Raw genomic sequence first — 24021 nt, forward strand, 5'->3', positions numbered from 1 at the left:
AAGGCAATGCCACTACACATTCTATGGCCATTAAAAAGTTACGAGAGTATTCCGAACAACTTTATGTCAACACATTTAAAAGTTCATACAAAATGGACAAATTCCTAGAGTAACATGACTTACCAAAAACCAACACTAAACTTGATAACAAAAAGACAACCCAATGTAAAAATGGGCAAAGGTTCTGAATAGGCATTTTTCCAGTGAAGATACGAAGGTGGTCAGTAAGCATATGAAAAGATGCTCAACATCATTACTTATCAGAGAAATGGAAATCAAAGCCACAATGAGATACCATTTAACATCCACCAAGATAGGTATAATCAAAAAGACAGACAGGACTGGGTGAAGTGGCCCCCACCTGTAATCCCAGCAGTTTGAGAGGCCAAGGCCAGAGGATTGCTTGGAGCCCAGGAGGTCAAAGCTGCAGTGAGTTTTGACTGTGCCACCATACTCAGCCTGGGCAACACAGTGAAACCCTGTCTCAAAAAAAAAAAAGTATCAAGTGTTGGTAAAGATATAGAGAAATTGGAACCCTCACTGTAAATGTAAATGTAATTTAAAATATTGCAGCCACTTTATATAAATACTCGTATGGCAATTCCTCACAATGTTATCAGAGTTCCCATGGGACCCCACAATTCTACTCCTAGATAGCTATCCAAGAAGAAGGAAAATATATGTTCACACAAAAACTTGTACATGAATGTCTATAGAAGCATTATTCATAATAGCTAAAAAGTGGAAACAACCCAAATGGTCATTGACTGATGAGTGGATAAACAAAATGTCATATATCCATACAATGGAATATTATTTGGCAATAAAAAGGAATTAAGTACCAATATGTGCTGCAACATAGATAAGCCTTGAAAACATCATGCTAAGTGAAAGAAGGCAGTCATAAAAAGACTGCAAATTGGGCCCTGTGCATGCTTAGGAAATACAGAAGATGGTAGTGATGTTAGTAATGGAATTCTTTCTTTATATGCAAATAAGCATCTGCTGGTCTCTCAACTGTGTAAAGTTGTGACTTAGAATTGCTTGCTAAGAGACTGGTCCCCATGTGATCCCTAAACAGACAGGAGAGGTCAGCTGAAGTCATAGGCAGAGTGGGCTGAGGACCATTCTGGGTTGAGTGTTTTCACTTTTGAATTATATGTGAAAATCATCTTCACTCTCTTATTTGATCTTCCCCTTTATACTGCACTAAGACCTTTAATGACTATTATTCTTTGGTATTAATCTTAATGTGTTCATTATATGAAGTTACACCTTGGCATGGCTTTGTTAAGGGTATTTTTAAAAATCAAGCAAATAAAAATAAATCCCCTTAGCTAAAGGTAGAGAAAGAGAATAGAGGCTATCAAAATTGGTGCATTTGTATGAAGCCAAAGAGTTAAAGACAAGTAAGACTTAGGGCCAGCACAGAGGCTCATGGCTGTAATCCCAGCACTTTGGGAGGCCGAGTTGGGAGGATTGCTTGAGGTCAGGATTTCAAGACCAGCCCTGGCAACATAGCCAAACCTCATCTCTACAAAAATTAAAAAACTTAGCCGAGCACGGTGGCATATCCCAGCTACTTAGGAGGCTGAGGCAGGAGGATCACTTGAGCCCAGGAGGTCAAGGATGCAATGAGCTAGGATCATACTGCCGCACTCCAGCCTTGATGGCAGCGTGAGACCCTGTCCTCCCCTACTGCCCCCAAAAAGGGCTTTATGAATGGTTTAAAATCTCCAATTAATAGAATGTGATTTGTTGTTCTTATGGTATTCCTACTGGATACAATCTGGAAGGAATGAAGGAATCTTACTAGTAGCTGGTACATGATTTCTTTCTTTTTTTTTTTTTTTTTTTGAGATGGAATTTCATTCATGTTGCCCAGGCTGGAGTGCAGTGGCTTGATCTCAGTTCACTGCAACCTCCACCTCCTGGGTTCAAGCAATTCTCTTGCCTCAGCCTCCCAAGTAGCTGGGATTACAGGTGCCTGCCACCACGCCTGGCTAATTTTTTGTATTTTTTGTGGTTTTTTTTTTTGTAGAGATGGGTTTCACCATGTTGGTCAGGCTGGTCTCAAACGCCTGACCTCAGGTAATCCGCCTGTCTCGGCCTCCCAAAGTGCTGGGATTACAGGTGTGAGGCACTGCACCCGGCCCATGATGTCTATTTTTCCAGTTTTGAGGTTTCTAACTGAGACAATTATGTTAGAAATGTAGGTAGCATATTTATTTTATTTGTAATTAGGTAAAATAACTTACAGTAAATGGAAAAAGAATTCTAAAACAAAACCAGCTACTTTGCTATAGCTTTCTCTTTTTGTATTTTTTTCTTTTCATGGTATGAGTTTCACACTCACACAACACATGGGAGGGTAGAGAGTGATTTTTATAGCAGCTGTTATATCCCTCTCATTGCAGGGGAATAAGAAAGGCCTATAGTTATTTATATTTGTGAGTGGTAACTGCATTCTTTTTATTATTAACTGAAGCTAGAGCAAAAATGAAAATCACACAAAGCATACTTCTTGATTTGAAATTGTTTACTTCATTAATACAAAGAAGATTTGGGATGACTTCTCACCAGCATTTCTTTCCCCCCTTTTATTTTAGGCTTACCTGAGAAAAAAGTTAAGTCTGTAAGTCAAGGTCAAAATAAAGTAGCAACGTGGGAGTGTACATTACTGAAATTTTTTCTATACTGATCTTTTTTTATTCTATCCTAACTTTTCTGATGCCTTTTAAAGGTTACAGAAAATTAAATAAATCTGTTATATTTCACCTTAAAAAAGAGAAGAATACAACAGGGCACAATTGGGTCAGTAGATATTTATAATTCTTTTTCTCCCTTAATTTTTTATTTTGAAAAAGTTCAAACTACAGAAAAATTGCAGAAAGACTACAAAGTACAGTCTTATACCCATTACCTAGATTCACCAGTTATTCATCTTTTGCCACATTTGCTTTATTTCTCTCTACCTATGTACATACACATGTGTATATGCATACATAAGCATATTATTTATTGTTTCCTGATCTGACAGTGTCAGGCATTGTAATCTTTCACCTCTAAACATTTCAGCCATGTTTTTTCTAAGAACAATAACATCCTCTTGCTCTTGTACAAAATACAAAATTTGTTTTTAGTTTTTCCAGAATCCTATTACCTGTGTTTTAGCAGTATTCAAGAACAAAGGAAGCAGAGAGAGAAATTATTAATAGCAACCACCCACTTCCTAAGTTATTCACCAGGCTGCATCTTCCAGAAGCCAAGTGGGAAAACAAAGAGGTTGATTTTTCAAACCAAATAAATACAAAGTAATGATAGACAAGGCCCCATAGCATTAAGTAGGCCCAGTTTCTTATTCTATCACGTATGGTTGAACTGTTTCTCTAAACTACTTTGTAGGGTGTGTCTTGTGTGTCAGGAAAGAATGTATTTGTATTTATTTTCATGAATTAATAGACTTTCAGAGTTGGAAGGGCCTTACAATGTATGTTGTATAACCCGTGCATTTTACAGATGAGAAGTAAGATTCAAGGTCATGCAACTAGAGATGAGACTAGAATCTAGCCTTTGAAACTCAATGCATTGGTTTCTGCTGTGTCATGTTTCCTCTCTGTGAGCCCTAGTTGCTTATGCTGGGGTCTTGATGAATGAGAATGGTGAAGGGTCTGACAATACTGTTCCTAGCTAACTAATGCATCCCTTTGAACTTATTTGCATGAACTGTGGTAGTGCTTCTCAAACTTTAATGTGCATGTGAATTTCCTGGTGACCTTGTTAAAATGCAGATTCTGATTCAGTAGGTCAGAGGTGGGGCCTGAAAATCGACATTCTAACAAGCTCCCAGGTGATGCTGATGCCCCAGATCCATGGACTACATTTTGAGTAGCCGTTTTCTAGAACAAACACAGATTTCTCAGGCCCTAGGCATCATCAAAGTAGAAAAAAACACTTAAAAATATAAGCTACTTTAGTTCTGTAAGAAATAGGCACAAATGTAACTAACACCTGTTTATCCATCACCAAACCAAAATAAAATATTTTTAAAAGTACTTTGTATTTTCCTAACTTTTATGGCACTTTAAGAAAAGTTTTATCTCAATATGTTGTTATAGATGCAACTGTTTCCCCAATATTGTTATGTCAGCAAATGCATTGAGATTCCACAGGCTTTAATGGCACTGTGTAAGGAAATATGAATTCAGGTGATGAAAAGAACCATTGCCAAACTGAACTATCAAAAAGGGCAGCCAAATGAGGTTCCATTTTTACTCTCAATAAAACTCTTCAAGCCAACTACATTTATTCATTTAACAGATACAGTACAGTGGTTCCCCCTCACCTGCTGTTTCACTTTTTGTGGTTTTCATTACCCACAGTCAGCTGCAGTCTGAAAAAATTAAATGAAAAATTCTAGAAATAATTAAGTTTTAAACGGTGCACTGTCTTGAGTAGTATGGTGAGATCTCACACCATCCTACACTGTCCCACTCTGTCCCACCCAAGATGTAAATCATCCCACGTACAGTACAATAAGATATTTTAAGAGACCACATTCGTGTAACTTTCATTACAATATATTGTTGTAATTATTTTATTATTGTTAATCTCTTACTGTGCCTAATTTATAAATTAAACTTTATCCATAGGTATGTGTTTATATGAAAAAACATAGTTTGGTACTGTCAGTGGCTTCAGGCATCCATTGAGAGTCTTAGAACATATCCCTCACAGATAACGGGTGAATACTTAAGAGTTTCTGTTCCCATGGAGTTTACATTCTGACTTTATTCCCTTACATCTAAATCTGTATGCTGCTTTGAATTGCATAAATGATTGTTAAAAGGTACAAATGCTAGGTTTTATGTGAGTCCTTTAAGTAAAGATCTTTGCATTTGGGTTTTTAGTTTTTAAAAAGTAATAATGAACAATACATTCAATGACCATCTCAATACAACATGGAATGCATTTGTACCTACATCAGTCAAAAATAAAACAGACCTTTAATATATATGGAGAAATTTGTACTCTGTATCAAAAAATGCTTATGGAAATCATAATTACTTTTATTTATCAGAGTAGCTTAGCAGTAAAACAACAAATCTTCAAATGTTTTTTACGTTGGTATCTGAAGAGATACTTTTTTAAAACCTTGTATTTCTACCTTTAACATCATAAGATGTTTATTTTGCATATTATCTCTGTTTAGAGATAGTTGTGGTTTTTGAAATGTATTATAGTAATTAAATTTTTTATGTTGAATCAATCTCTTAAGGATAGTGAAGGTTTGAGTTTATATTTCTGTAGAATATTAGTCATTCAAGTGTTATCATGTTTATATTGTCACTTTCCTTAAGTGAAACCAGCCTTGTGAAATAGTTTTGTTGTTATCATTGTTGCATCATTTTTAATTTAACAGATGAAGAAACAGAGACTTAGAAGTGGAAATTTAAGATAGTGAGTTGTGAAAGTGGGCCCAAGTCTTCCCACTCCAGTGTTTTCCCCCACTATCCAATGTCCCAGGGTTTAAAGCCACAGTCCTTATTTAGTATATTGGCAGATTAGAAGTAGTAAGTGTTGCTGATATGATGCTTCAACAACTTTACTGTATCAGGGATATAGAAAAAAACTGATCCCAAGTTGTGGAAGCTGTTACAGGTGTGTCTTGCATTAGACCAACTGAAATAGTTTACACTGCTAATTGGAGTATCCGTATAAGCACTGAATTTTGGAGACAGGTTTGGCAAAGTTGCTGAAACGGGTACTCTGGTCTTAGAAAAGAAATTTTTGGAACGTTATTGAAAGGGGTTCATTTTTATAAGCATTCCATGTTGTGCTAAGGGAAATGTAACAGGGAGATACAAGTGGTCATATCCAAACTTAAGGCGGAGTGAGGCTATTTATAATAAGATTTTAGCCATGGACAAATATATGGATACAGTTATTCCATCTAAAGCTGTTTGATGTAGTTAATATAGTTTAGTTTAAGGTAGTTAATAGGTGTTTGTTTCTTAATGAAATTAGATCCCAAGATTTTCTTAAAGGGAACTAGGTTAATAAGGAAATAACTTTCCCTCTCTTTCTCTTTCTCTCTCTCCCCCTGCCCCTCCCTCCCTTCCTCCCCCTCACCATTCCCCTTCCTTTAGCCTGATGTCTAATTGACTGTGAATATTTGGGGGCTATTGACAGGTTATTTAGATTTGACAATCCTCCCAAGTTTCTGGAAGGAGTATACTGTTGAGTTTGCTCTTTTGAACTATGAAAGATGAATTAGGTATAGTTGAATAATTTATGATCATAGTAAGGAATTTAAAAGTAAATTTTGACTTGAATTTAATAATTTTCTGAGGGCGTAAAATATCTTTTTTATCACTCTAAAGTTTAATTTTTATTGGCTTAAATCTTATGTTTTGAAGAAATAAAGTTACAGTGTTTTGTAGCCTGACTAAATTGATAACACTAGGGATTAAGATCAAAGGTAAATGATTATAATACTGTGGCAGATGTTATACTTTCTTTTAGTTTCAAGTCCCTGATTTTCCTTAAAGTTCTCAAGTTACTTATTAAAGATATGGACTGGTACCGAAAGAATAAGCTTGCTGTCTCTTTTCAAGAAACTATGGGGGCACCAAATCACCTTATTCATTTGGCACCAATATTTCTAGGGAGGCCGGGCGCCTTGGCTAATACCTGTGATCTCAGCACTTTGGGAGGCCAGGGTGTGCAGATCACTTGAGTTCAGGAGTTCGAGACCAGCCTGGCCAACATGGTGAAACCCTGTCTCTACTAAAAAATACAAAAATTAGCTGGGAATGGTTGGTGCTCACCTGTAGTCCCAGCTACTCGGGAGGCTGAGGCAGGAGAATCGCTTGAACCCAGGAGGCAGAGATTGCAGTGAGCCAAGATTGCGCTACTGCACTCCAGCCTGGGCAACAGAGAGAGACACTGTCTCAAAAAAAAAAAAAAAAAAATTCCTAGAGATTTTCCCTTTCTCTGATAATTTTTGAAATACTTTCTAAATAATTAACTTTAATCTTTGTATCTGCCAAGATTTAACTTCATTAACTCTACTTAACTTTAATCTTGGTATCTGCCTATGAACTTTAAATATGTAAATATTACATATCATTTGCCTGAATGTTTTTGCTGACTTTTCTTTCTTTTTTAACTTCTTGATATAGTTTTCAAACTTTCAGCCTCAGTGAAATATTTATTAAAAGCTTCCAAGGAAAATAAAGGGTAAAAAAAACAAACAGTAAAGGAAAAAAACTTTTACAAACTTACTGTTTTCTTGTGACATGTTAAAAGTACAAAATTTAAACCATGAAATATTTTCAATTTAGGGGAATTATGGAAAAGTTTAGAATAGCAATGGTTCTTTGATCTTGAGCTCTTATAATTGCTTCTTTGTTTTTTTTTGTTTTTTGTTTGTTGTTGCCGTATTTCAAGGAAAAAAGGCAAGAGCAAAATAATTTTTGTTTTTGTTGTCTTTAATAGGTTCTAAGCTTCTGGAAGGTTTAAAGAAATAAAAAGACTTACATGTGTGTTTGTAAATACTTAATATGTAGTATTTTATAATTGCCAGTGTCATTATAGAAGTAGGTGGGAAGGACTTTGAGAAAGTGAATTGTCGCAAAACTACAGAACTGTTCTATAAGCAAGGATCAACAAACATTTTCTTAAAGGGCCAGATGGTAAATATTTGATACTTTGTGGGCCGTGTGGTCTCTGTTGCAGCTACTCAACTCTTGCAGCTATATACCAACCACTCAGTTTTGCTGTTGTGATGTGAAAGTAGTTGAGTGAGGTATAGAGAGTAAGTAAATGAATGAGCTTTGTTATGTTCTAATAAAATTTATTTACAAAAACAGGCAGCTAGCCTGCCAACCCATGTTCTATATCATCTAATAAATATTACTCATAACCAGCCATGTATTGATGTGGTTCTCTGCCCCACAAAAACATCTTTTATTATTGTCAAAGATAATTTATGAAATCATAGAGGACAGAGGATTTCTGTTGTAAAACGGCCTAGTGTATGTATATTGAAGTGATATGATGGTTGGGATTTCCTTTTAAGAGATACGGAAGGGAAAAAACTGGGTGGATATAGATGAACTGAATTTGATAAAATGTTGATAAATATAGAAGCAGATGATGGGTTCATGAGATTTCTTCACACTGTGCTTCCTACTGTATGTGTCTGAAGATGTCAGTATTTAAAAGTTACTACATAAACAAATAATGGCCCAGTAAAGGCAGCAGTTTCTCCCTTCTCTTCTCACATCTTAGAATAGGAAGGAGAATAAGATAAAAATACAGGCCCCATATTCAGCACAACTAGGGAGATCTCTGCAATTCCAAAACACTAATTATATAAAGGAAGGTTGCCAGATCCAGCGAAGGTCAAGTAGAGGTGTGTGGGGAAACCCCGAGGAATGACACCTACGGTTGCAGATCCCCAACAAAGCCAGCCAAGCACAGTTCTCCAAAGGAAGCTGCCAACCTCAGACTTCCCCAAAGCAGCATTGAACACTGATACTTTCCCTTCCAAATCCTCAAGGAAAGATTAATTTAGAAATTAACATGCCAAGCTGCAGGAAATTTAGCTCTCATGAGTCCTACTTCTACAGGAAGAAGTGCAGCCAACCAAGAAATGAAAGGAGAAACTACAGCTAAAGTATTGGCAGTTAACATAGAGTCCATTGATCTATAGCATTAAGACTAAAACAAATCTGGAAATTAGATCTACAGAGCAGAATATGAATCATTAAAACCTTGACAGTGCAGTAATGAAAGTCAGAAAGATGAGGAAATAAATGATGTTGTCATGTTTTATAACAACCTGTCAAAAGATGTCATTTGAAATCAATAAATCTAGTAAAATCTTAAGATTGGGGTGGAGGGGAGTCTGTAGTTGATACATAGATACATAGGTCAGAGCGAAAGGTAAATGCTAAGAGAAATAATCTAATAAACGAAACCGAATGGTAGAGGGAAAGAAAAAAGAAACATAGCTGTATTAAGCTGTATTAATCATTGCTGACAATAGAGATAGGATTTTTATATGTTACAGTATATTTTATATAAAATTATAGTTATAACATTAAAAACTATAAAATATAGGGTTGGTTTGTTTTTTGGGGGGTTTTTTTGTTTTTTTGTGTGGTTTTTTTTTGTTTTTTTTTTTGCCTAACATGTATTTGATGAGGACTTGTTATTTGTCAAGCACTGTCAGTGACCAAAAAACAGATGAAAATTTTTGCTTCATGGGTTAGAGGAGACAAAATAAAAATAATAAGTAAATAATTTGTTAAGAGGTGTTAAATGTATGGGGGGAAAATACAGCATAAAAGGATTAGGAGTACCCATTGATGAGATTGCTTTTTTTGAAGTGGGTGAGTAGAGCAAATATTTGAAGGAACTGAGGGAGCCACGTAGTTATCCAGAGAAACAGTATTCTAAGCAAAGGTAATCGCTATTGCAAAGGCCCTGAAGCAAAAACGTAGCTGGGTTCAAGAAACAGAGAAGAGTCTAAAGGGGTAAAGCGCAGTAATATAGGAGGGAGAGTGGTAAGCGATGAAGTCAGAGATAATGGGATGTCAGAGAATATTAGACTTTCAAAGGCTGTTGAAAGAACTTTGACTTTTACTCTGAAGTAACTACTAGAACAAAAAAGTAAACCTTTCTTAAGGAATATATATATAACTAAAACAAAGGAAGAACAAATCATTGAGTAATTTTATTTTAATGTTTTTTAAGAGATGAGTTCTCACTCTGTTGCCCAGGCTGGAGTGCAATGGCACGATCATAGATCACTGCAGCCTCTTCTAGCTCCTGGGCTCAAGCAGTCCTCTCACCCAGCCTCCCAAAGTGCCGTGATTACCAGCGTGAGCTACCGTGCCCAGTCACTAGTAAAGTATTTTTACTTTAGAAAGCATAGCATAAAATTTCGTAACTGATAAGAGATTACATATGTATGTTATATTAATTAAAGTATATAGGCTAATTCTCCTATTAAAACATTCCCAGATCAGGTTACTAAGAAAATGAAAGCAAAGAAACTCAAAGGATAACAAAATTAAAGAACACGCAAAGATATAACAGGCATATGCAAACTCAAAACATGCAGGGATCGTGTTCCAAATATTGGACAAGACTTAGTCCAAAAACCATTACACAAGGAAAAAGAGCCTACAAGATCTGCATGAAAACAACTTTAAAGTGCTTCTCAGAAATACAGAGACTTAAATGGAAAGACTTAACAAGATTCTTTGGAAAAAGTCAAAATCCTTTTTTAACCCAAGAAGTTAATATCTCAAAACAAGACATAGCTAATATTTATTGAGAATTTACTCTATGCCAGTCATGTTCTAAGGACTTTATATGTATTACTCATTTAGTCCTCACAACTACTTCATATGGGTGATGTTAGTATCACTTTTTGCCCATTTTTCAGTGAAGAAACCAAGGCACGAAGGAGGTATTAACTTGCCCAAGAGCTGCAGTTAAAGTTACTGAACCACCAAATGAACTCAGGCAAGATTATTTCAGATTCTGTGCTTTTAACCACTACATGATACTGTTTTTTGAAACCAATAGCTCTGTGTGTGTGTGTGTGTGTGTGTGTGTGTGTGTGTGTGTGTCTAGAGAAACTGGCTCTAAAGTTCATATGGAGAAACAAATAAACAAGAATAGCTGGGAGATTTCTTAAAGAAAAGTAATAAGGGAAAACTAGCCCTACCAGATACTGAAATAAGACTAGAATGTTAAAACAATGTGGCTACTAGAGCATGAACAGAATAGAATTTCAGAAGTAGATCCAAATTCATGTAATTATTTGGAAAATTATAAAGATAGCATTTCAAATAAGAAAGGAAAAGATGTATTATTCACTGTATGGGACAGCTATGTTGTCATTAGGGGGAAATTAGATTTCTACTTACTAACTTTGACTAGAAGTAATTCCTAATGAATCAAAGATTGAAAACTAAACTAGCTGTGAGCCAAGTCTCAAGTAATTTTTAAATTATTTATTTAAATTTTTTATAAATGTCAGTCTCACATTTCTGCATGCTCTTTTAAGTTGAAACGAGATGGAAATTAATGATAGTCATACGAAGTCCATCAGCACAAAGAAAAATCATTTAGGACTCTGTGACAATGCACACCTTAATACAGCTTAGTAGATGCTAAATGATTTTTCTTTGTGCTGATGGAATGGAATATGTCAGGCCTGAAGCTGGTATATTGGATTTTGTTCAGTTAATGCCTGCCCTTCCTCTTCCTTTGATACTTTTTGGGGTTGGGAAAGTAAAAGATACAAAGGAATAAATTAAGCATTTGGCAAGTGAGAAATGTATTCAGTATTCATTCTGAAACATGGTTTAGTTATGAGAACCTGAGTTCCAGATCCACATCCACAGTGATTGCTCTTCGAGGAAGTAGTAGAGGTGGATGTGAGTGTGAGTGATTTTTTCTAACACTCTGAAGCGGTCGTGATTAGGGACTCAAGTAATGAGGTTGCCTCCCAAGTTTTTTAAAAAGGAGAGTGAACATAAAGACCAGATGCCTACTCAATAACAGTAAATTCTTGATACAGCTACTTAATAACTCTTATACCTGGTAAGAGATAGGAAGGAGACGCAGATCTGAAAGGTAACCAGAGGAAGAAAAAGCCAGAAAGTTTACCTGAGGCCTGATAGCACCTAGAATCAATATTAAATGTTTTTAAAAGTACATAAAACAGGATTTGTGTAATTCTAATTTTGTTTAATGTAACATGTATACTTGTGTTTGTATATGTAAATATGTTTGCATAAATCTTGAAAACATACCAAAATGTTCACCACTATTATTTCAGGATGATGGGAGTTTGAAAGACTTTTATTTTCTTTTATCTGTATTTTTAAAGTTTTCTACAAAGCATACATATTACTTAAGTAATCATATTTATATATTTATTATATACACACACATAAGTATATGTTTGTTGTTCCCTTCTGACAGTAGATGTATCTTTTGTGTTTTCTAGGTACACCAGAGGATCGCTTCCTGGCAGAATTTGGGAGCTGTTTATTGCAGTACTGTTGTGCCCTCTGATGGTGAGTTTCAGCAAATCCACCTTTTATGTCTAATATTATTTCCTTCTTAGCTCAGTGTTTCCTATTCTCTATCTGACACAAAAACTTATAAACCATACACTTTCACTTAAGGTGGGCTTTGGGGTCAGAGAGAGAAAGGAGGAAAAGGAAAATAAAATTTGGATGAGGATCTAGTGAGTTTAGAGAAGAAACCAAGAAGAAACACTAAGTTCCATTAAGACTTCATAGATTAAATGATCATTTATCTTTTATTTTTGAGATGGAGCCTTGGTCTGTCGCCCAGGTGGAGTGCAGTGGTGCGATCTCAGCTTAGTGCAGCCTCCGCCTCCTGGGTTCAAGCAATTCTTCTGCCTCAGCCTCCCAAGCAGCTGGGACCAGGCGAGCACCACCATGCCCAACTAATTTTTGTATTTTTTGTAGAGACAGGGTTTCACCATGTTGGACACACTGGTCTCGAACCCACGTGATCCGCCCACCTCGGCCTCCCAAAGTGCTGGGATTATAGGCACGAGCCACTGTGCCTGGCCTCATTTATCTGTTAAAACTAGGGATATAGTTAATGTGAAGATCACAGAAGCACCATCTTTGGTGTTTTCTAACCATTGGGTCTTCACATTATGGATAATGATTAAACACTCCAGCCTCTTGTTGTATCAGAGCCTAGACAGAAGGAACTCAAAGTCTGAGACCTCCTGCTCTTGCTTGTCTTTTTCCCTACTTAGGCATAGGACTGCAATACTCTTCTTTGATGTGGGAAGGGATAAACAGATGCTTGGAGACCACACGCAATCCTTTGTAAATGTCTATGATGCTGTAAACTGGCGACAGGATCCAAACCTTTGTTGTTTTTATGGTAGTGGAGAGAGATGTGTTTACAACTCTTATTGTCATTTCTCTTATCCGGTATTGTGCATTTACAGTTTAGGTTGCTTAGTTTAGGGGTTGACTGTTAGATATGTTTCCTCTGTGTAAAGTTTAGTTTGATAGAGCTCTGATTTCAACCTTAGAAACATTAATTCGTAAGCATAACAACCACTGAAAGAGCATCCTGCAAATTTACAAGGGTGCCTAAAACTAAAGAAGCCCAGAAAATGAATCATGAGAACACTAGAATCCCCAACATTTAGTCAGTATATTTGCAGTGTTATCAGAATCACCTCCCAAGGCTGTTATGTGAATTTATACACAGTGTGCTTATATTTGCCAAATCTTCTAAATTTGGAAGAAAAATCCATTGTGATTACTCATTTGTAATATGGAAAGGTTAAAAGGGGAAAATAGACCAAAATCAAAATAAGGAAAATATTAGCTGGCTCTCTGTTTCCAGTCTCTTAAAGACAAAAAACTAAAAATTAGTACCAATTAATGTATAAATTAAAAAGCAGCACTTAGCACTGTGTTGTGGCCAGAAAGGTAGCTGTGTTGCCCCCAGTCAAGAGTCAGTATGTACCCAGATAGCAGTACTTTCTACGTGGCCAAGAGCCAGAGGACCATAATGCCACCTGGCTATGCTACCTATTCCTTTCCCTCCTTAAGCTCCTTCAATGCAGTGGGTGGGTATCTCTCTTCCTCTTGACACTGCTTGGTCCATTAAATAGCCAAATGGTGACTGTCCACATCTATGCCAGCACCACTCCCAGGTTCTGACTTATTCCATTACCACTGCAGGGTGCCATCATTAGATAGTTTGAATAAAAAGAATTTCACTGTAAAAAAAAAAAAAAAGTTTATATGGCTGAATCCACTCAGTTTTGCTGAACTATTTCGTTCAAAAATTTCTAGTCTTTATGATATTGTTTGAAATTGTCATATATTCAGTATCCACATATATCAATATATATTCATAAAGAATATCAACCAAGTCACATGTTATACTATAGCAGGAAGGTCAAGTCCCATTGGTGGTTATGATATTTCGTGGCAATTAACTTGAACTAATGAATTCATATTGGAATTGATATTAATTTGCTACTTATTACCATTACTATTAATCTTTTATATATATATATATATAGGCTGTGTTATATATACCTATATTCTATCCATATGGAGATATTTCAGTAATTTAACAATGGTGCAGTTAGGTATCTAGCCAAATGTTATCAGAGGACATAAATGCTGATAGGTTGCCATTATGAGGGTTTGAAGGCAATATTATTTTTACAAAAGCTAAAAGGATACCAACTTAAGAAAAAAAGAGTGTCTCCCCAAATTCCTACCAACACTATCCTTCTTAAGAAAACGAATTCATATTAGTTATCAAGAAATAAAAGCACAAAATTATTTGCTTTAATGTAGCTTGATGTCCTTTTTATACATCTTTCTAATTTTGTACTTCTAAGTTAATTTCACCTTAGGTCAGTATAGCATGTGAGAAAACTGCTTAATCCACAGCTACTCCAATAAGTACAGTTTGGTCGCCAGTAACAGAAATTTCTACCATCACTCCCTGCTCTTTGTTGTGACTGTTGGTCATCTTCAGTATTAAATGAGGGCTTGACCCTCAGTTTTTAGAAGTACAAGGTCTAAAATATCATATCCTATAATTATGGTATTATATACTTAGTAAATATACTTATATATACTGCTTTTCAGTAATTGTTTGTTAATTATGTTAGTTGACAAATCTGGTTATGACGGTAACAGCTGATAATAAAATATGTAGATTATCTTAAATGCTTACCTCTCTAACAAAGCAATCTAACAGGTTCTAGATTTTTTTTTTTTTTGGTATCGTAAATACTTATGAGAATCTATTGAAAGCTCTAGATCCTTTCTCTAGAAGAATTTATATAAACATAGGAAATTTTGCATACAATTTTATAGTGATACAGATTCCCCTAGACCAAACCATGGAACAAACACATACTCATACTCACACCCATGTTCGCTTTTATGAGAGGCAATCTGCTTAAAGGTTTAGAGTACAAGCTTTGGAGACAAGCAGACCTAGGTTTATATCCCAGTTCTACCACTTAACCTTCTTATAATCCCCGGTAAGTAATAAGTCAAAGCCTGTTTCCTCATTCGTCTAATGTAGATAGTAATAGTTAACACCTCCAACAGAAAAATGTAGAAACAGTACTTATTCTGTAAGGAGTGGTTGTGGTAGTGTTAAAGACCTCAAATCTAAAACACGTGGTCTTGGACTTCTCATTTTAATTTCTCTGTGCCCCAGATCCTCAACTGTAAAATGACTAATAGTAAAATTTTTATGGTTATATGGTTTATACTTACTTGAAGTCTTTAAAGCCTCCAGGGGTTTCCCTTCATGTTAGTGGAAGTTAAGGATGTGGATAATTCTGCTGTAGACAGTTTGTATAATTTATCATCCAACTCAGAACACTTTTGAGGGTGAAAGGAGATGCCTGATACTTTTTTTTTTTTTTTTTTTTTGAGACCGAGTCTTCGCTCTGTCACCAGGCTGGAGTGCGGTGGCACAATCTCGGCTCACTGCAACTTCCGCCTCCCGGGTTCAAGTGATTCTCCTGCCTCAGCCTCCCGAGTGGCTGGGACTTTGGGCGCCCACCACCACGCCCAGCTAATTTTTTTTTTTTTTTTTTTGTATTTTTGGTAGAGACAGGGTTTCACTGTGTTGGCCAGGATGGTCTCAATCTCTTGACCTTGTGATCCACCCATCTCAGCCTACCAAAGTGTTGGGATTACCAGTGTGAGCCACTGCGCCCGGCTGCTGGATACTTTTTAATAGTGTAGACCAGGACCTATCTTCACTCTAACTATTGGGAAAGTGTGAAAGGTGAACTAGAGAAAGAGCAAGAAAAATAGCCTTATCTAGCTGCTTTTATTTCTTTATCCAGAAATGTAATCCTACTCAATTTGCCTTGTATTAAGAATTGCTAGGGCCAGGCATGGTGGCTCATGCCTGTAATCCCAGCACTTTGGGAGGCCAAGGTGGGAGGATGTCTTGAGCTCAGGAGTTCAAGACCAGCCTGGGCAACATAGACCTCATCTCTACTAAAAAATACAAAAATTAGCTGGGCATGGTGGCATGTGCCTGTAGTCCCAGCTACTTGGGAGGCTGAGGTGGGAGGATTGCTTGAGCCCAGGAGGTCAAGGCTGCAATGAGGAGGGAAGTCAAGGCGACAGTGAGCTATGATCCTGCTACCGCACTGCTCTCTCCTGAACGACAGAGTCAGACCTTGTCTAACAAAAAAAAAAAAAGAGTGAGAGGGAATTGCTAGAGAGTTGTTATGTTTATCTTGTACTTAACAAAAGATACAAGATTTCCCTACAAAAATTGTTTGTGGGCAAGTAATTTTAATAATGAAAGTATCTGAAATTCCTGTTTAATAATAATCATCTGTTTAGTCAACCCGAGTAATAGATAATATAAATTCTAAACCTAAGGTCTGTGAGTGGTTTTGGGAACCAGATATATGCTCCAGCTTTTTTTGTTTGTTTTCTGTCCTGTTACTTTTTAAAGAAGCTTTACTGAGCTATATTTCACATACCATAAAATTTACCCATCATTATACATCTGTCACAACAAACCATCTATTTTTTTTTTTTTTTTTTTTTTTTTTTGAGATGGAGTCTTGCTCCATCACCCAGGCTGGAGTGCAGTGGTTCAGTCTCGGCTCACTGCAATCTCTGCCTCCCGGGTTCAAGCGTTTCTCGTGCTTCAGCCTCCCTAGCAGCTGGGATTACAAACGCACACCATCACGCCCGACTGATTTTTGTACTTTTAGTAGAGAGGGGGTTTCACCATGTTGGCCAGGCTGGTCTCGAACTCCTGACCTCAGGTGATCCACCCACCTCAGTCTCTCAAAGTGCTGGGATTACAGGGGTGAGCCACCGCTGGCCACAACAATCCATCTTTGGACCGCTTGCTTGTTTGTCAGTTGATAGGGTAGCAAGATTTTTTTTTTTAAGTTCCCCAGTTCTAATCTTCACTCACACCCTCAACCCCAGGTAACCACTAATTTGCTTTCTGTCTCTGTAGTTAAACCTTTTCCAAAAATGTCATATAAATGGACTCATACAATATGTAGTCTTTTGCATCTAGCTTCTTTTACACAGCACAATGCTTTCAAGGCTTATCCATGTTGTAGTATGTATTTGTAGTTCTTTATTTTTATTGCTGGGTAGTATTCCAGTATATGAAAATATCACATTTTGTTTATTCATTCACCAAATGAGGGACATTAGGATTGTTTTCCATTTTGAACTATTAAAAATAATGCTGCTGGCCGGGCGTGCTGGCTCACACCTGTAATCCCAGCACTTTGGGAGGCCGAGGCGGGCGGATCATGAGGTCAGGAGATCGAGAACGTCCTGGCTAACATGGTAAAACCCTGTCTCTACTAAAAAAACACACAAAAAAAAATTAGCCAGGCATGGTGGCAGGCACCTGTAGTCCCAACTACTCGGGAGGCTGAGGCCGGGGAATGGTGTGAACCCAGGAGGCAGAGCTTGCAGTGAGCCGAGATCGTGTCACTGCACTCCAGCCTGGGCGACAAAGCGAGACTCCATCTCAAAAAAAACAAAAAACAAACAAAAAAAACACTGCTGCCGACATTTGCCTGCGAGTCTTTGTATGGACAGGTTTTCATTCTTCTTGGATAGATACTTATGAATGGAATGGTTGGGTTATATTGTAGGTATATGCTTAATGTTTTAAGAAACTGAAAACTGTTTTCCAAAGTGACTGTACCATTTTACATTCCCACCAGCAGTACATCAGTGTGACAGTCTCCCTACATCCTCCCCAACCTTGGTACAATCGATCTTGATTATAGACACTCTAATGGATGTGTAACATTACTTCATTGTGGCTTTAATTTGGATTTCACTGATAATTAATGATACTGAACATCTTTTCATGTGTTTATTAACCATTCGGATATTTTATTTAGTAAAGTGTCTATTCAAAGGACCTTTTAAAAACATTTGACTATTTATCTTCTTATTATTGAGTTGTAAGAGTTCTTTATATAGTCTAGAGTTTTTCTTGTGAGTTTTTAAAATAGTTTTGAGGGAAAGGGGACAAATGTTATTAATGACTTTTTTTGTCAAGTCATGTTAGTAACTGTTGTACACAGTTGGAAATGCTGTGTCATTATTGTATTGAGGGCACATACATACCCAACCACTATACCCCACCACTATATATCTTTCATTCCAACTTTAAAAAGACTTGACAACAAAAAAGAAATGAAGCATTGAAGCTACTTAATCACCAAAAATTATAGGGCACACAGAGCCTAAGTATTTTAATGCGGCAGAGTTCTCACCAACTTAAATACAAAGTTGTGAAAACAGAAGCACCTTATATTTTTTTATTTTAAAAATATATCCAACAGTTCAGATTTTTTTTTGTAAGTAGTAATTACAGTTTGAAACTTTACCAAAATGTGGATGAACTTGTTTCATCACAGAACTCTTTTCTTGAAGGATTCTTCAAGATTGACTTTTATATTACCAAGAAAAGAAGCCACATGAAATTGGAAAGACCTTTATGTGCTGACAGTGAACTACTTTGCTTGGAGCAGAAGCAAATTTATGTCAGATTTCAGATCCACTTCAGGATTGTCATCATTTTTTCCAATATTTTGAAGTGAATTTTAAGGGAATTGGAAACTAACTAATTTTCCTCCAGAATGCAGCTTGATGAAAATAACTGATACTGTTCAAAGCAGTTAGTTCCTAGTTTTTGTCTGTTAACATGCATGTTGACACAATTAAAGAAAAATTCCTAATACCAGGTCTCTTGTGAAAATTACAAAGGCTGTTAATATTAATGGCTACCAGCATCTCTGACAGACTGTTAAATTTCTTTGCCAAAATAACTACCAGAAAAAAAAAATTTTTTTTTTTTGAGATGCAGTTTTGCTCTTGTCGCCAGGCTGGAGTGCAATAGCAATCAGCTCACTGCAGCCTCCTTCTCCTGGGTTCAAGTGATTCTCCTGCCTCAGCCTCCCGAGTAGCCGGGGTTACAGGCACCCGCCACCATGCCTGGCTAATTCTTGTATTTTTATTAGAGATGGGGTTTCACCATGTTGACCAGGCTGTTCTCAAACTCCTGACCTCAGGTGATCCACCCGCCTCGGCCTCCCAAAGTTGTGGGATTACAGGCGTGAGCCACCGCGCCTGACCCCAAAAAAATTTTTGACTGTAATAAAGATCTTAGTACTCTGCACAGATGGTGCATCTTCCAAACTTAGCAATGTGCATACTTACACTGCCTCAGAGTTGAGAAAGCAGCTCCACCCATTGTAATAATGCATTGCTTTTCTTTCACTGGCACATACTGGCTTTGAAGACTCTTAGGCCTAAAAGTTTTGCCTGCTACCGCAGAAGTAATCAATTTCATGAGAACAGGTTTTTATCAAACAAAAGGATAAAAATTTAAAATTCTCCTTTGCTTGATTAAATTTGGCAGGAGTTTTGCTTTTTAAGAGAAAAGAAAGATTGGTACAGGAGGAGTTTAATCATAGCTTGATTTACTTGGGGATATTTGGGGCTTTATGAATGAGTAATCTAATTCAAGACCTTATAGTTGTTATGGATTTGGCAGAAAAATCATAAACTCTTAGCCAAGCTATTGCTCTGAGTAAGGTAAAGCCAGGAGTTTGAGACCAGCCTAGGCAACATGGTGAAACCGGCTCTACTAAAAATACAAAAAATTAGCTGGGCGTGGTGGCGCACACCTGTAGTCCTATAGTCCTGTAGAAATGGACAACCATGTGAATTTTCTACTACTTGAAGTATTTCTGTAGGCCAGTCATGAATGAAAAGTTTTGTCAGTTTCTCTGTAGGCATGTAGAAGAACCGCAGAGATCTTAAAGATTACCTCCACACAGAAAACCTCACAATTGAAACTTGGAGTTATAATCTTTTCACTTTTGATATTGTATTGAGTAGTGATATGAAATAATTCTCAGACAATTCTTAATTTCCTTGCACAAGCCTAACCTAGCATCATTTCGCAAAGTGAGCTGTGATTCTGTTTGTTACCATATACCTTTCTTGGAATTTTCAGTACCACTTTTCATCAAAACAGAAAGTACACAACCTTTTGGATATCAAAGATAATATTCAATTTACCATGTTCCAAAACTAGGGCAGTATGTGACTTCTTTAGTCAAGCCAAACAATAGCAGCTTGTAATTTACATGTTCTTTCCTCTTGAATTAACATTTGTTTTCTGTTTAATTTGTATATTTTATTTCTTTTTAAAAACCAGGAAATGGCCATTAATTTTGGTTCAAAACTGAGGGAAATAATCCTTCAGGTTTTGTAAACATTTATTTTTAAAATACGGCAATATGAAGAAAATCAGTTTCCAGTGCAACAATAATTGCATTGGAATAAAATAATTTATTTTATAAATAAATAATAATTATAAAATAATTATAAGTAAATAAAATAATTTATTTTCTAAATTATATCTAAAATTTTTATGTATAAACTGTTTGGATTTTTTCAGGAAATAGGGTTGAGGAAGAAGTTCATCCATAGCTTTATCAGATTCTCAAAGAGGTTAATTAACCAAAAATACTAAAAAAACAGACTTTTTTTAGAGCAGTTTTCGGTTCACATCCCAAATGAGAGAAGGGTACAGAAATATCCTATATATTCCTTGCCCCCAAATCCTTGCATACCCTCCCCCATGATTAATATCTTCCCATGAGAGGGGTACATTTGTTATAATTGATGAGCCTGCATTGACACATCATTACAACCCCAAGTCTGTAATTTTCGTTAGGGTTCACGCTTGGTGTTTTACATCCTATGGGTTTTGGGCAAATGTATATATGACATGTATCCACCATTATAGTATCACACAGAGGAGTTTCACCGCCCTAAAAATCCTCTGTGCTCTACCTATTCATGTCTCCCTTCTCCCTAACTCCTGGCAGGCAGGTACTAATCTTTTACTATCTCCATAGTTTTGCCTTTTCCAGAATGTCTTATAGTAGGAATCATACAGCATGTAGCCTTTTCTGATTGACATCTTTCACTTAGTAAGATACATTTAAGTTTTCTCTATGTCTTTTTATGGCTTGATAGCTCATTTCTTTGTAGCACTGAATAATAGTCTATTATCTGGGTGTACCACAATTTGTCCACTTGCCTACTGAAGGACATCTTGGTTGCTTCCAAGTTTTGGCAATTATGAATAAAGCTACTACAAACATCTGTGTGCAAGTTTTTCTATGGGCATTTTTCAGCTCCTTTGGGTAAATACAGAGAATTGTGGTTGGTAGCAGTATGTTTATTTTTGTAAGAAAACACCAAACCGTCTACCAAAGTGGTTGTACTATTTTGTATTCCGAACAGTAATGAATGAGAGTTCCTGTTGCTTCACATCCTTGCCAGCATTTGATGTTTAACTTACAGTCTTTTCCCCTTGTTAAACTCAGTGGAAGCAGTCATTTTTCTTCTCTTGACATTTAAAGAAAATTTTAATTACTTTACATATTTAAGTAGATTTTTCTGAGATTATTGTGAAGCAAACACATTTTGTTTATACATATTAATTATAGATATTCTGTCAGGTGCAGCAGCTCGCGCCTGTGATCCTAGCACTTTGGGAGGCCAAGGCAGGTTGATCACCTGAGTTCAGGAGATTGAGACCAGCCTAGGCAACTTGGTAAAACCGTCTCTACTAAAAATACAAAAAATTAGGCTGGGTGTGGTGGCTCATGCCGGTAATCTCAGTACTTTGCGGGGCCAAGGCAGGCAGATCACCTTAGGTCAGGAGTTCGAGACCAGCCTGGCCAACATGGCAAAACACCGTCTCTACTAAAAATATAAAAATTAGCTGGGCATGGTGGTGGGCACCTGTAATTCCAGTTAGTTGGGGGCTGAGGCAGAAGAATCACTTGAACCCGGGAGACAGAGGTTGCAGTGAGCCAAGATTGTGCCACTGCACTCCAGCCTGGGCAACAAAGCAAGACTCCATCTCAAAAAAAAATGTAAAAAAATAGAAATACAAAAAATTAGCTGGGCATGGAGACATATACCTGTAGTTCTAGCTACTTAGGAGGATCTCTTAAACCTGGGAGGTCAAGGCTGCAGTGAGTCTTGATCATGCCACTGGGTGACAAGAGTGCGACTCTGTCTCAAAAAATAATATATATATAGATATTCTGAGGGTGTTTTTGTGATAATGTATAAGGAAGCTCCTTATTGTCACCAAAGTAGATAGATATTTAGTTTATTCTATTAAAATGGCAATCTTGTATTTTGTCTAACATATAATTTAACAAAAAAGCATATAGACTTTTGGAATTATCCTTAGGAATATAAGTGATTGTTAAATTACTTGAGAGCATCTAGGCATGAAACTAGTAAAAATAAAATGTAAGATGTTTATTGAGAATAATAAACTTTACTGAAGGACATAAGAGGAATAAATGCAGAGTTATGCCATGTTAATAGATATGAAGAATGAATTTATAAACTCAATGCAATGCTAATCAAAACCCCAGTAGGAGCTGATCAACTTACTTAAAAATTCACATGAAAGAGTAAAGCTATATAAAAAACTAAGATAAATTTGGAATAGGAAAACAAGGGGACATGTGGTACCTAAGCACATATTAAGACATATTTCTAAAACTATAATAATCAAAACAATGAAGTATTGGTACAGGAAAGATTGTTGGATCAGATTAGAGGAAGCTCGCATATATAGAAATCTGACATGTGATTGATTAGCATTGTAAAGCCAAGGAGAAAGGGCAGACTATTTAATAAATGGTGCTATTACAATCAACTTCTCTACATCACAAAAATAAGTTCCAGATGAATTAAGGAGTAAAATGTGAAACACAAGGCTCTAAAAGGAAATAAAAATTTACATCAGAAACTAAAAACATTGAGTAGTGCTACTTTCTCTTAGCCTTATTTTTATTTATAATGGGGGAAAATCTGGTTTTTCAATATACAAATTATGGTATACAGTCATGCATATACTGAATAACAACGTTTCAGTCAACAATGGGCCACATATATGATGTTGGTCCCAAAAGAGTATAATACTGTATTTTTACTGCACCTTTTCTGTGTTCAGAAATGTTTAGATATACAAATACTTACCACTGTGTTACAGTTGCTGACAGTATTCAGCACAGTAACATGGTTTACAGGTTTGTAGCCTAAGAGCAATACCTAGATACCTACTAGGTGTGTAGTAGGCTATACCTTCTAGGTTTTGTAAATATTATCTATGATGTTCACACAGTGACAGAATCACCTAATGATGTATTTCTCAGAATTTATCCCTGTCGTTAAGCAATGTATTCATAGAACGAAATTCTATATAGGAGTTTTTTTTCTTTTTTTAAAATTTACCACTTCCTTATATGTAGGAATTTAAGTGAATATTTCCAGAAATATGATTCAACTTTGATAAACCTCAAAGCAATGATTATCATAAAAGGCAAGTTTTAGAGGGTTGTATATACCATGATCCTTTATATATAGGAGTCTCCCCTCCACCCCTTTTTCCATGGCTTCACTTTCCATAGTTTCAATTACCCACGGGCAACCGCAGTCTGAAAATATTAAATGGAAAATTCCAGAAATAATTTTTTTTTTTTTTTGAGACAGAGTCTTGCTCTGTCACAGGCTGGAGTGCAGTGGTGCAATATCAGCTCACTGCAACCTCTGCCTCCCAGGTTCAAGCAATTCTTCTGCCTCAGTCTCCCAAGTAGCTGGGATTACAGGTGCCTGCCACCACACCCAGCTAATATTTGTATTTTCAGCAGAGACAGGGTTTTACCATGTTGGCCAGGCTGGTCTGAAACTCCTGACCTCAAGTGATCTGCCTGCATCAGCCTCCCAAAGTGCTGAGATTACAGGTGTGAGCCACCGCGCATGGCCCAGTTAATAAGTTTTAAATTGTATGCTATTCTGAGTAGTGTGATGAAATTTTGTGCTATCC

General features: G+C 36.5%; 1 protein-coding gene across 1 annotated transcript in view; it reads left to right on the forward strand.

The window, feature by feature from the left end:
• The window catches only part of MCU (mitochondrial calcium uniporter), a 197401-nt gene that overhangs the window by 131947 nt on the left and 41433 nt on the right, over positions 1 to 24021 (forward strand). The window contains exon 2 of the mRNA XM_003271237.4: positions 12038 to 12107. Within this exon, the coding sequence (XP_003271285.1) occupies positions 12038 to 12107 (70 nt within the window). The remainder of the gene's footprint in view (positions 1 to 12037; positions 12108 to 24021) is intronic.

This window comes from Nomascus leucogenys, chromosome 18 (assembly GCF_006542625.1).
Source record: "Nomascus leucogenys isolate Asia chromosome 18, Asia_NLE_v1, whole genome shotgun sequence".
NCBI classification, from domain to species: domain Eukaryota; kingdom Metazoa; phylum Chordata; class Mammalia; order Primates; family Hylobatidae; genus Nomascus; species Nomascus leucogenys.